The sequence below is a fragment of the Lacerta agilis genome, chromosome Z, assembly GCF_009819535.1.
Source record: "Lacerta agilis isolate rLacAgi1 chromosome Z, rLacAgi1.pri, whole genome shotgun sequence".
Lineage (NCBI taxonomy): Eukaryota > Metazoa > Chordata > Lepidosauria > Squamata > Lacertidae > Lacerta > Lacerta agilis.
In genome coordinates this window covers 29,628,390-29,642,311 of record NC_046331.1, presented here as the reverse complement: position 1 = coordinate 29,642,311, position 13,922 = coordinate 29,628,390, and the positions used below count along the sequence as shown (strand labels likewise).

The following is a 13,922-nucleotide window of genomic DNA, read 5'->3' as shown; positions in this document are numbered from 1 at the left end:
TATGGCCTCATCTGCACTATACTTTTAAAGCAGTATCAAACACTTTAAACGGTCATGGCTTCTTCTCCCACAAAAGAATAAAAATAAATCTGGGAACTGTAGTCTGCTATGGATGCTGAGAGTTGACAGGAGTCCCCTGTTCCTCTCCCAGAGCTACAGTTCTCAAATAGTTAAACAATCAAACTCTCTTACCAAGGAACTCTGGGAATTGTAGCTCTGGGATGGGGAATAGGGGCCTCCTAACAGTTTTCCCCTGTTCCTCTCCCAGAGCTACAGTTCTCAAATAGTTAAACAATCAAACTCTCTTACCAAGGAACTCTGGGAATTGTAGCTCTGGGATGGGGAATAGGGGCCTCCTAACAGTTTTCAGCTCCCTTAACCAACAACAGTTCCCAGGATACTTTGAAGGGAAGCCATGACTGTTTAAAGCAGCACATGCAGCTTTAAATGTTCAACACAGATGGAGCCTATGTGTGAAGCCCAGAGCACTGGTCCATCAAATCCAGCAGTGTCTATTCCAGCCTTCCCTAGCCTGGTACCCTCCAGAGGCTGCTGGACTCCAACTCCCGTCAGCTCCAACCAGCATGACCAGTGCTCAGGAATGATGGGCATTGTAGTCCCAAAAAAATCAGAGGGTACCAAGTTGGAAAAAAGTTATTCTACTCTAACTGGTGGTAGGTTCCTCTGCCTCCAGGCAGATGCTTTGCCAGCACTTGGGATCCTTTTTAACTGGCAATGTCAGGGAGTTGAACCTAAGACTTTCTGAATGCAAGGCAGGTTCCCCTCCCCCTGTGTTCAATGCTAGGACTCAACTATAGGGATTCAAAACATCCCATAGTGAGGGTTAAGGTATTGGGGGCTTGGTGGGGAAGGGGAACATGACAAGTATTTGACGTTGCAATAAATTTTGGGCTATTTTGAGATTCATCTAGTCCAAATGCCTAAATAAACTGGGTCATAACCTGCTCTAAGATGAGTTCCACCAGGGTCACTCTCTTCTTTTATATTCTTTTATAAAGTTTTTAAGTGAAGGAGAGGGAGACATAAAGATGGGGGAGCAGGGGGAAAGATTGTGGTAGAGAGAGAGAGAAGGAGAAACACAAAGGAGGTAGGGTAAAAATATTAAAAGTGAAGTATTATAGGTTGAAGTTAAATGTGGGAGCAGGATCTGAAAAGGTGATGGTTACTGATCTGGAGGATTTGAGCCTCCAAGGGCTTCTGATTTCTACCACCTCTCCAAGCGAATGGGATGCATATGGCTCTTGTGGAGATCAAGGAAGGATTTGGGAATTGGGGAGGGGAGCTCATTACACAATCTTCCAGCTACCAGCCTCTTGCACAGGCAATTGAGGTCCTGCATTTGAAGCCTGAGTATCTCTCCTCCCCTCCTCTTCCTGCTGGTGGTTATATCACTGCCAGGCTGTTTTCAGCTCTTTAATCAAAAATCAAAGTGCCGCCTGGGAGTTACAAACACCACCTAATGTATATTGATGCTCTCTTCTGTCTTTCAGGGTCGCCATGGCAACAGCATCCTCTCAAGTTTTGATACCCGATATCAATTTAAATGATGCCTTTGAAAACTTTGCTTTAGATTTTTCCAGAGAGAAGAAACTACTGGAGGGGCTGGATTATCTAACAGGTTTGTGCCGACTCTGCAATCCCAGCTCACCCTCCGCACATCCCCTAACTTTTCCCCACTCCCAATTTGACCTGCTTTCTTTGTAAACCTCTGTCAGTGGAAATTGGGCCGGGGGGTGGGGTATGGCTTCCTTATCATTTATTTCTTATGCTTTTGGGGTAATACCAATGTTACAGCTCAGTTAGCATTTCACGGGGGCTCTGATTCCTCCAGTGCAGAACACAATGTTATCTGACTCGTCTTCTGCTTGTTTTGAAATCCTGTGGAAGGGAGCAAGATTCCCTTCCACCAGACTCATGCACAAATGGAGAGAGAAAGAGAGTCCCAGGGGCTGGCTAACAATGTCTTTTGACTCATCCTTAAGAGGAGACTAACTTCAGCTTCATGGCAGCAGTAGTAGCAATAGGTTTCTGGTAAGCAGAGGAGGCTTGCTTACCTGTGGAACAACTGCTCTTCCCTGGTAGGCAAAAGCAGCTGCTGCCAGAGTAAGAAACACCAGCAGCCTCATAGCCACATGCATTTGCTATATTTGTTAGCCAAGAAATGGAGTAGGTGGATGATGTTTACTCCAAACAGCAGGTGCCACTTAAGTGTTTTTTAACACCACTTAAGTGGTGTTTCCTGCTTGGCAGGGGGTTGGATTGGATGGCCCTTGTGGTCTCTTCCAACTCTATGATTCTATGATTCTAAGTTCATAATCCAGACCTGCAGGGCCTGGTCCATGTATGCAAGTGTCCTGCATCCACTTGAGGTGATGGGTGGGCATATGGTGTTTTTGAATGCTTCCCTACATATAATACTTCCTGAAAGTAGAAAACAAGCAAAGTCCACTTCTTGCTGTGCTGGATTTCTACATAGGAGCATTTAAAAATGGGGCTTTTCCCACTTTCATCTTGAGATGGTAGAGTTAGGGCCAGCTCAAGGGGGACAAGAGTGTCATTTGTCCTAGGTTTGTTAATGTGGGGGGATTTAATAAGTTTTGCAACTTGTTTTTATGCATATCAGGCTAAATGTGATGTGTTCTCTCAGCTTAGAACTGTAAATAGGAGCAAATGCTTTAAACAAACTTTAATTTGGTAAAAAACATACATGTTTTTTGTAAACTGATGTAGAATTTCTCATATTAAAGAGCTAAAAATGTTTCTAAATTTTGATCTAAAAAGTCACTTCCAATGGCACAAGATTGTGATGAACATGTCTTCTCAATCAGCTGATTATGTAAGCAAGCTATTAACTCTTTTTTTGGTACCTTATTTTGTTTTCAAGTGCTGCCATTTTTTAAAAAGCTTTTATTATGATCAGGGGCCTCCAAAACTGTAAGTGGCCCTGGGTCTCTCTGGGCCTCTGAGGGTGCCTATGCTCTGTCTACCATATCACCTCATTCTGTTGGATATTCACCAAGGCCATAGCTCACTGACAGAGCATCTGTTTGCATGCAGAATGTTGCACATTCAGTCAAAGACATCTCCTAGAGCTCATTGCCTGAAACACTGAAGAGCCATTGCCAGTCAGTGCAGCCTCTCCATGGCTCCCTTAGAAGCATGCATCTTTTAGGAGAAATTCTACAGAAGTCCTTAGGCCTCTCAGTCTGTAAATTCAATTGCTTATTGCAGCAGGGCATGTAAAAATTGGCATAGTGCAGAGGAATGTGACTTGTTCCCAGGGTTTGAATTAAAAAATTCTGTTTTTTTTTTAATTCCTTTTATTAAAACACACACATTCACACACAAAGAGACATTCACACACACGTTTTGACAGGACAGCTTGGCTTTAATTAGTTTATTAACCTGATTATGTCCAAATGTCTTGAGTCGGATTTCATTGTTTCAGCCTTAATATGTGATCTCTCTGTCTTTTGTGGACAGGAGGCCCTCCCAACCATCTGTCGCATTATGCAAGGGGCCACTGATTGATTCTGGTGAAATTTCCCAGTGGACTGAAGCTGCAGAGAGAGAAAATTAGGCAGTGTGTTAATATCTAGAGTTAAATGCATAGTAGTAGATCCACCAAAAAGGGGTTGGGAAAGGAAGCAAGTGGCTAAGAGAGCTTGCATTGTCCAGGGAAAGCCAGAAAAGAAAGCCTGCCTGATGGCAATAGGCAAGGAGTTGTAATGTGTAGGTTCTGCCACACTAAAATACTGATTTCAACTGTGGAACAAGTATTATGTGGCACCTGTAACAATGCCAGCTCCACAGATCAAAGGGGTCAAGGTGGCATATATAGGGTAAGGAGATCCAGCAAGTGATCTGGTCCCAAGGGTCCACAGAAAGCTTTCCAGGTCACATAGCCAGCATGACTAAACTGCTTCTGGTGCAACGGAACACTGTGATGGAAACCAGAGCACATGGAAACACCGTTTAGCTTCCCGCCACAGCGGTACCTATTTATCTACTTGCACTGGCATGCTTTCAAACTGCTAGGTTGGCAGAAGCTGGGACAGAGCAATGGGAGCTTACCCCCTCCTGCAGATTCGAACCGCCAACCTTCTGATTGGCAAGCCCAAGAGGCTCAGTGGTTTAGACCACAGCGCCACCCGCATCCCTAAGGACTTTATATACCAAGAGTAACACACTGAACTTGGCTCAGTAGCAATTTGGCAACTAGTGCAGGTCTCTGAGCCGTTATAGGGTCTTGCTCTTCAGCAACTGTGTTGCAGCATTCTTCACTAACTGCAGCTCCCAGGTCAAGTGCAAGGGAAGCCCCACATAAAATGCGGGTGGCGCTGTGGGTTAAACCACAGAGCCTAGGGCTTGCCATTCAGAAGGTCAGCGTTTTGAATCCTCACGATGGGGTGAGCTTCCATTGCTCGGTCCCTGCTCCTGCCAACCTAGCAGTTCGAAAGCACATCAAAGTGCAAGTAGATAAATAGGTACCGTTCCGGTGGGAAGGTAAACAGAGTTTCTGTGCGCTGCTCTGGTTCACCAGAAGCGGCTTAGTCATGCTGACCACATGACCTGGAAGCTGTACACTGGCTGCCTCGGCCAGTAAAGCGAGATGAGCGCCACAACCCCAGAGTCGTCCGTGACAGGACCTAATGGTCAGGGATCCCTTTACCTTTACATTTAATCCATATGGGAAGTCCCAAATTCTTCACCCCCTTTATTAAAAAATTCAGACAATGCCAAGGCAAGGACACAATCTTTTGGGAACAGAGGAATTACATTATACCTGGCCTACCTTATGCAGTATTTGCTCCTCTGGCTGACAGTAACTTTCCAAGTTTTCAGGTGAGGGTCTTTCGTATCACCTGCTATCTGATTTTTGTTTTTGTTTTTTTAAACTGCAGGTGCCAGAGCTTGAATATGGGACCTTCCGCATGTCAGACATGCGGCCATGATCACTGAGCTACAAGCCGGTCTGCTCAGTGGTACTCTGGCACAGCTCTTGTTCATTTCACTAAGACTTTCACGGGAGAACTTCCCAGGGTATTGTGCTCTGTATTTAGCTAGTAGGACATACAGGATGCCATTAGGATTTTTTCCTCTGGTGTCTGAATGTCCTGTGTTATCCCTACATATCACAGGTAACAATGGCATAAGATAAGGTCTTTGGGGAAATGATATGTTTGGAAATCTGCCAGTTAAACAACTTTAAGCAAATTAGATGTCTAGCTTTAGAAGCTGAAGAGCCTGTCAATTAACTGATTAAAGGAGCATGTAATTACATAGAGCAGCATTGCTTAAATGAGTCTTTTTTATAATTGTGAATGAAAGTGACATCCTGTGAGAACTTAAATTCCCAGCTACCTGCAGCCTTCTGAAGGATTGTTGAAAGGGCAGCTCCATTCTTCCCCCACCATCTATATACTCCCCACCTCTATATACTTCCTGTGGATGCCCCTTATATTTTGTTTTAGTCCTTCATGTATTTTGTTAAATGTTTGTCCATCGTTTTATTTTTTGAAAAAGGAAAAGTAATGTTAAAAGAGTTGCAGATCGGGGGGGGGGGGTGCTATGGAATGGTTACAAGCCAATCAGTGCTGTACCAAACTAGCTAATGTTGCAGTCTGACAGGACAAGTCTTCCCTGAACTCAATATGCAAGAGTAAACTGCTCACCTGAATTTTGACTCATTGATTACAATTTACACAGTGCTAGGCTGTTCAAATAACATACTTGATCAAAGTGGATCACTTCTAACCTTTTTTCCATTTCTGGTGCTTTTTATAATTTCTGGTGGCTAACATAACTTCTCTAAGGCATTACCAAAGCACATCTCTGAAGCTGCTAACTTTCTGCCTCTTATGTCAACTGTTGCCCCCACAGCACCCAACCCACCATCGGTTCGTGAAGAGCTTTGCACTGCCTCTCATGATACCATCACTGTCCACTGGATCTCAGATGATGAGTTCAGCGTCAGCTCGTATGAGCTCCAGTACACCATCTTCACTGGCCAGGCAAACTTCATCAGTAAGTAGCTGTTGGTTAGCCTCTACTTCCTGGACATGAAGCTCAACTCATTGTAGATGGGCCTGCAGTATTTTCCTCTCTTTTATACTTTCACCTTTTCACACCTTTTGCAAATCCTCTGGATCCAGACCAACCAAGGCTATAGTTCAGAAAACTGAGATCGGTCAGGACTGCTGTTGCTGAAGCAAACAGCTTTTGAAATGCCAGAGGTCCAGTAAGAGATTCAGTAAGTGACTGGGGATTCCTAAGGACAGAAAGGGTATATGGAGTATGTGTGACTCTTTTCTTTAAGGGCCCCTCCAGGCTGGTTTTTCTGTAGGTATATTCTGCAACATGCCATTAAATTAGTGGTGGACTTATACTGGAATGTCCACATTTTTTCTTAAGTGACTACTCAGTGTTGCCACGTTATTGTGATCTGGAGGGATACTCTTGCACTGTAGTACAACAGAAACAACCCCGCCCCCCTCAAAACCCCAGAACATTTGTGGAATGAAGTGTGTCAGGATTTCAGGAGGAAACTATGTGACATGCGCCAGTTGGAAATAATACTGTTTGTGCACCCAAAAATATTTGCAGGCACAAACAGTATCGAACGTGGCGTCATGTATTACTGACCCAATGCAACCATGAAAACAAATAATCATGAATGCACAATAAAAAGGATGTCCCAAAGGGTCTTAAGCAGAAAAGTCTTTCTCTCCCCCACCCCTAAGTTGTTCCAAGTCCTGCTGCTCAGCCACACTTATATTTGCTCTGCACTTCCTAGGCAAAGGTCTGGGCTTTCCAGGCCTGTGTTTGAGTAGTTAGAGCAGAAAAGCTGTGTTTTGCCACTGAATTGGAACAACAGCAACCCGCAGAAAAGCTGGTTTCCATTTGCTCTCTTTGGTGGTGGTGGTGATGATGATGATGATGGGGAAACACACTGAAAGGTTTGGAGTATATAAACTCGGATGAAGCCCTGGGTCAAGCTATAAGGGTGAGTGTTAGCAAGACTACCAAGTAAACCTTTAGCCTCAATGTCCCGATGACAGGATCTGCCTGAAGGTTATCTGCTCAACATGGTTGCCTATGGGAATCTTTACCATGGTTAAAATTGGCTTTGAGCCATGTCTCTCCTGCTTTATACAAGCAGATATCATTTCTGAGCAAAGCCCGCAGAGCAACTGCATGACTAGAATAAATATCTGAAGCAAACCTAAAGTAAAAATGCATGAGGTATTCTTTATTAAGCTGTCTATAATTTTTTTCTAAATACATTCTAAAGAAATATAGGTTGTGTAAACCAGAGGAAATTCACCCAACAATATCAGCATGTTGGAAGTGGATTGAGGGGGGTGCATGCAAAGTTTGACACATGGAAAAGGGTTTGTCGGAGGCTTGCTGTTTGACCTGGGCCTTCTGTACCATCACTGAGCTTCTGAAAACTTGAGTGGTGCTGCGGTAAACACAGTTCAGTTGGTGCTTGGAGAAGCTGGCATCAATTTCAGTGGCTTCAGCACTCAACTCAAGACTCTCAGCACAGCAATTTTATTGTGAATCGGCCCCTTAGCAAGGCCAGAAAATTGCATGACTGTGATTACAGAGTGGAAAGAAGATGGTGTTGTTCGTAAGAATTTTAACTTAATATTGTAAAGGCAAATCTCTGAGTAGCTTGCTTTATTTCTGGTCTGTAATAGTTTGTCTCCAAGATAGCCCATCAAGAAAGTAATGGAGTTAAGCTGCTGGGCAGAGAAGTGTAGCGGCCACAGGTTAACAAGATGTGATGGAGAGAGGGCAGGAACGCTGATTTCCCGAGACAGTTGTTGTTTATCGGTAATGAAACACGTCCACAGAACAGCCAGCTTCAAACTCTATTATTGCATATCCCCTTTATCCCTCCCCTTCCTTGCCTATTTCTCATCAGTTAAAAATCTTTTTAGTTAAGCAAACAAGCAAACTTTTCATTTGCTAGTTAAAAGTCAGTTTAGATAATGTGAAAAGACACCATATGTATTTTTTGTTTGTTTGTTATACAAGAAAATCTTTAATAAAAACTATACTTATTTATTTATTTATTTTAAAAAAAGTCAGTTCAGATGTTCAGGAGGAAAATAATATAGTGTCGTCTTCGTAAGAATATATTGCTTTAGAATATAGGTGGAGTAAACCACATGGTTGAAGCCTCACCCCGATCTGCTACATTCCTATATTCAGGGAGAGGTTTAACATGGAGAAGTGTTTGAACATGTGAATTCCTATTTGCATTCTGAAATGGCACATTCTGTACCGTTTTTCCTGAACACTTGTGTGTAATCCATGGCTGGCTGGCTGAAACATTGACTAGGTATCTATTATGCACACACCAAAGAATCCCACTATTCCCAGCACCCTTTGCAAACTACAGTTTTTGGGATTCCCTTTGGGGGTGGGGGTGGGAATGTGCTTTAATTGTATGGTGTGCATGTAGCCATTGTGGTGCAGACATAACATTGTGGAGCAGTACACCAAATTAGTGCAAGGAAATAATGGTTACAATATTTGGGAACAGATCGTACTTGGGACTTGTGGGAATGAACAGAGCCTCTTCTATGCTTTCCTTGTCCTTCCTCTCTTTCCACCTAGCAGTGGGAAGATTGCATACCTTCTGTTCCGTTGAGGACTGGCCACTCCCAAGGCAACCTTAGCAAAAAGGGTGTGTTAGTGAGGGGAAGTGTGAGTTTAGCAGAAGCTTCAATAAGGGTTCCAGGGAGCACAAATCCAGGCAGCCGGGGGGGGGGGGGAATGATTGAAGAAGAGGAGAGAGTCTGAAGTTCTGCTCTTCACTCTGCTTCTTGAAGGGTCGACAACCCAATTTAATTGTTGCGTGCACAGTGGTGGGTGGTCCAGTGAATCACTCCATGTAATGAAACCTAGTCTCTGGAGACCAGCCGTTCAGGGAGTTGTACTAGCAAACATGCATTACAGCCCATTTAGAGGTGCGCTTACAGTCAGCTAATAATAATAGGGTCGATTTACTTTTTCTCCCCAAATCACATCACAATTCTTATAGAAAACGTCTCTCTTGTCTAATTACTCCTGTGGAAACTTTGTTTGGCAGGGAAGGGATTAACAAGAGGTTGCAAGTGACAGCTGCCCGTGCCTCACCGCTTAACATTCTGTGTAGCCTGTGAGCAAGGAATTAACACCTTATGGTTCCATGTCTTGATCTCTGTATCCTATATTTGGGGAGGCAGAAAGGCAGGTATGCAAAAAGTATGGCCAGTGGTTCCATCTACAGGACTGTTTCATCGGCTGACTTTGCTCTACTTCTGTAGCCCCAAATTTTGACCACAGTCACCTTCAACCTTGTCAGGCCAGGAAACCCATTTTCCATCCTGTCCTGAAGCTCAGGTCATATCCACACCATTGAAAGCACTCTCATACCTTTAACCATCATGGAGAATCCTGGAAATTCTGGGTTTCTTAAAGGGTTCTTTTAGCTTTTCTCAACCTGGTACAGAGAATGACCTGTAACTGACCCAAAACATCTGGAGGACACCAGGTTGATGAAGACTGACCTAGAGCAGGGATGGGGAACTTGTGCCTCTCCGGAAGAAACAGGGCACTCCGTCTTTCTCTGCCACTCACCTGTGTGAAATTTCCCGTTGGGTATCTTGAGCCCACAGCCTTGTAGAACAGGAATGGAGAGCCTGTGAACCTCCAGATGTTGTTGGATTACAACTCCCCTAGTGTGCATATCCTATGGCCAGGGATGGTAGGAAATGTAGTCATCAGCATCTGGAAGCCCCTAGGTTTCAAATTCCTAGCCTAGAGCAAAAAAAATAAAAAATGGTCGTACTGTTGCGTAAACAAGCTTCACCCTCTGAGAAGTCTCATGTCATATTGCAGCAGAACCCCAAGAGGACCTCAACAGAGCTTGGTGAGAATTTTCAGAAAATATATGCACAAGCTCCATTGTTTCCCCTGTTGTTTCAGCCAAGCCAAGTTCTTTGTTTCCACTTAAAGCTGTGACTTGCCCTGCCAGTATTGTAGGAAAGGCAATGAATCTCTCCCCACCCCACCCCCTTCGTGAGCCACTAAACTTAATCCAGGCACACTGGTGTGTACAAATTATCAGTTTGTTAATTAGCTTGTCTAATTGGCTAAAAAAAGCAGATCTCTTAACAGAATTTGACATCTGCCCCTTTATTTTGTTTTACTACTCGATCTTTGCAAGAGAGCCAGCAGCAAAGCTAGTTCAAACCCAATATATAACAAGGACTTCGGTTTCCTACCAGTTGGCTCAATCAATTTTTAAAAAACCTTTGGAATGGCTGAAAATGTGTTCCTGTTTAATCAAGTAAAGGTAAAGGTACCCCTGACCATTAGGTCCAATCGCAGACAACTCTGGGGTTGCGGCGCTCATCTCGCTCTATAGGCCGAGGAAGCCGTCATTTGTCCACAGACAGCTTCCGGGTCATATGGCCAGCATGACTAAGCCGCTTCTGGTGAACCAGAGCAGCACACAGAAACGGCGTTTACCTTCCCACCATAGCAGTACCTATTTATCTACTTGCACTTTGACGTGCTTTCGAACTGCTAGGTTGGCAGGAGCAGGGACTGAGCAACGGGAGCTCACCCTGTCACGGGGATTTGAACTGCCGACCTTCTGATCGACAAGCCCTAGGCTCTGTGGTTTAACCCACAGCAGATACTTAAAAAAAATGTTTTAACGCAAGTGCTTATAAAAACTGGAAGTAGCTAGTGCCATCTTTAGAGGCAACCTCTCAGCTCTTGCAAGGCAAGAGCAAATGCCTCCTCTAAGGCAATGCATGGTGTACATGCACACCACCTGAAAACAAAGAAAATACTCAGAAATATTGTTTGTATTAGCATGCAAATTCATGCAATTTAATTGATAACTAATTTAATTAATATAACTGTTAACATTCTGATAATTGGGTTGCAGCTCCATTAACTTTTAATGCCCATAGCATACATGTAGATCATATTTCAAGCACATCCCTCCTAAAAAAACACACACACAAAAAACCAAACCAAACCATCCTAGGAACTGTAGTTTAAAGCCTTGCAGAGCTACAATTCCCAACATCCTTAACTAACTACAGTTCCTAGGGGTGGATGCACATTAGCAAACATCAAGCCTCTCTAGGAATACTTTCTTCTTTTACACAGAGCAATGCTTACTGCACAAAAACAGCACTTTTCCATGTAGGCCTTTCTGCCACACAAGCACTGCCTCCCAGATAAGACATAGCAGTTCTGGATCACGATTACAGTGGGGCGTTTGCCAGTCTGCTTTGGAGCCCAGCATTGCGTTCTCTGGGTACACAGCTTTGGACTACCTACTTTTGGGTTAAGGCTTGCCTCCTTGCCAAGGCTGAACTCTTCCAGCTTGTACACCCTCTCATTATTAACCCAGGTTATATTTGCAGCAACCTTTCAAACACCCTGCACAAGTGTTTATGCCACCCTAATTTAAGGAATAAAAATACTTAATGTACAGTTCCCGCAGCCATGTTTCTGGGAATTAGATAAAGGCTCTGGGAATTGGATAAAAACAGTTTTGCACCCAGGCTGAAAAGGGAACCACGTGTCTATCCCATATCCCATTGCTTTGAGAAATATGAGCAGCATCGCTTCTACATAGGACGCTGCACTCATCCATTTGTGCCCATGAGGACAGAGGGAGATACAGTGCAGCCCCATGCATCATGTCTTCTAAGCCCCATTGAGGGCAGTGGGACTTAATCCTAGATAAATGAGAATAGAATTGAAGACTCACTCTCTTTTCAAGATACCTACATCATTAGCATTTCAACCTTTGACAGGGAAATCAGTATTAAGCTACTACTGGATCTTTTGCTGCCTAACACTAAGATACTACTGATGCAGATGTTGCTTTTAAAAACAAAAACAAAAAACCCCCAGGCTTAAAAAAATCATATTGAAATTTCCATTTTGCAATTAAAAATCTTTTTTGCGCGTATTTTTTTTTGGGGGGGGGCCTAAAAGCTCACCTAGATCTTGGATTCCTTTAGGTGCATACATTGCTTGATGGCTGTATCACCCCCTGGGTCCCACTGGGTTACATGATCCAGAGGTACAATGGGAAGGAAGAAGTTAGTATTGCCGAGTCTGCTGACCCAGTCAGTTAACAATACAGCTGTTATCTCCTATTGCTGCACTTCTTCCTGGGCCCTTCAGTAAACGTAGGTTGTAGGCAGAGCCACATAATCCACTTCCTGCAATTAGCTTGCACATCTTATCTTCCTCTTGGCTTTATTATCTCCCTGCCAACTTTCATAGATTCTTCACTCTTCCTGCTAGATCAGGCCGGCATCCTGTTTCCAAAAGTAGCCAGCCAGATGCTTCTGGGAGCCTCCCAAGCAGGGCAACAGCCCTCCCTGAAATGTTTTTTGATCCGTCTCCAGAACTCTTGCATGTTTTCTCCTCAAGCAAAAGTTACGACAACAGGCTGCCAATGATGTCACCTCCAGCCCATTTGCCCACCAAGGAGCCCTCTTGGCTGGGCCAACTTGGCTTTAATGAGCTTAGTTCCCATGGCATAATGAAACGAGCCACTCTCTGCTGCTTCTTTTCTTTCTCTCTCCCTCCTGCAGGCTCCTCTGAACCTGCCAGGCAAGAGATTAAATCAGCTAAAAAGATGCACAATCCCAGCCTGCCTTGCACTTGCCTCCTCCACTGCTTTCTCTTACCAGATGTTAGATCATTAGGTCCATGTTTTTAAGTGAACTAGCCTTAATCTACACTTCCCATACTGACAGTGCAGGTGCTCTTCACATTTTGCAATGCAGGCATCAGGTATTTTATACAACAACAAAAACAAAGTGTTCCAAAATGCATATATTGCAGGCTAAATGTATCGTTGAGGGAGAAATGTGTACAAAATGCACTTTTGGGGACAAAATGTGTGCCATTTAAATGCTCGTATTTGTGCAGGCTTAAAAGCAGGATGGGGATGGGTGGGAAACAGGATAGAAATAACTCAACGGTTGAACACCTGCAAAACCGACATGGTCCAGAAATTGGTTGATCTGTCCCTCTCTAGCTAATTGGAACTTCTGTATCCTGAGGGAGGATGCTTTGGAATTCCAGTCGCTGGGGGATGAGCACTGAGGGGCACCTGGTGCTTGCCTCCTTCCAAGAGCCACCTTGTCGCCCCTCGTGGGAGGCAGGGTGCTGGTCTCAATGGGCCTTTTGCAGACCTTTTCTGATATCCTCTGTGCTCCCTCCTGCAGGCCTCTACAATTCTATGGACAGCTGGATGATCGTCCCCAACATCAAGCAGAATCACTACACAGTGCACGGGCTACAGAGTGGCACGCGATATATCTTCCTCGTCAAGGCAATAAACCAGGCTGGCAGCCGGAACAGCGAACCCGCCAGGCTCAAGACAAACAGTACGTGTCTCCAGGCATGCCTTTCTTCCAAGCAGCAAATGAGGAGGGGAAGTCAGGGTGTGAATGGGTTGCATTCAAGGCTCTTTTACAGATGTATGGTTTGCTCAGGGCTGTAGTCTTAGCTCAGGAACCCCCCTGCAGTGTGTGTCGCCTTTGGGGAAGCCTGTCCATCTTGGCAATTTCTACAAAGTGGGAGATTATTCAGAACTCATCCCTAGAGATGCCCTGGTCGCTGGATATTTGGTCGCCACTGAGGCTCAATGAACAATGGATCTCTGTGTAGGGGTGCTGGGATCACTTAGTGTCTCGATTTAGGCTGCATTGGGCTCCTTCTGTTGGCAGGATTGTTGTGGCCCCAAACTGCTGTGTTGCTAGTTCATTTATGGTAGATGAAAGCAAGGTGGGGACAAGGACAAAGATGCCCTGCTGGCTGCAAAAGGGGATGGGATGGCAGTGTTGGGATGAAAT

The 13,922-nt window shown here is 44.4% G+C and overlaps 1 protein-coding gene across 1 annotated transcript in view; it reads left to right on the top strand.

The window, feature by feature from the left end:
* The window catches only part of MID2 (midline 2), a 187,404-nt gene that overhangs the window by 164,665 nt on the left and 8,817 nt on the right, over positions 1–13,922 (top strand). Inside the window, exons 6-8 of the mRNA XM_033137146.1 lie at positions 1,512–1,639; positions 5,905–6,048; positions 13,293–13,454. Coding sequence (XP_032993037.1) covers positions 1,512–1,639; positions 5,905–6,048; positions 13,293–13,454 — 434 coding nt within the window. The remainder of the gene's footprint in view (positions 1–1,511; positions 1,640–5,904; positions 6,049–13,292; positions 13,455–13,922) is intronic.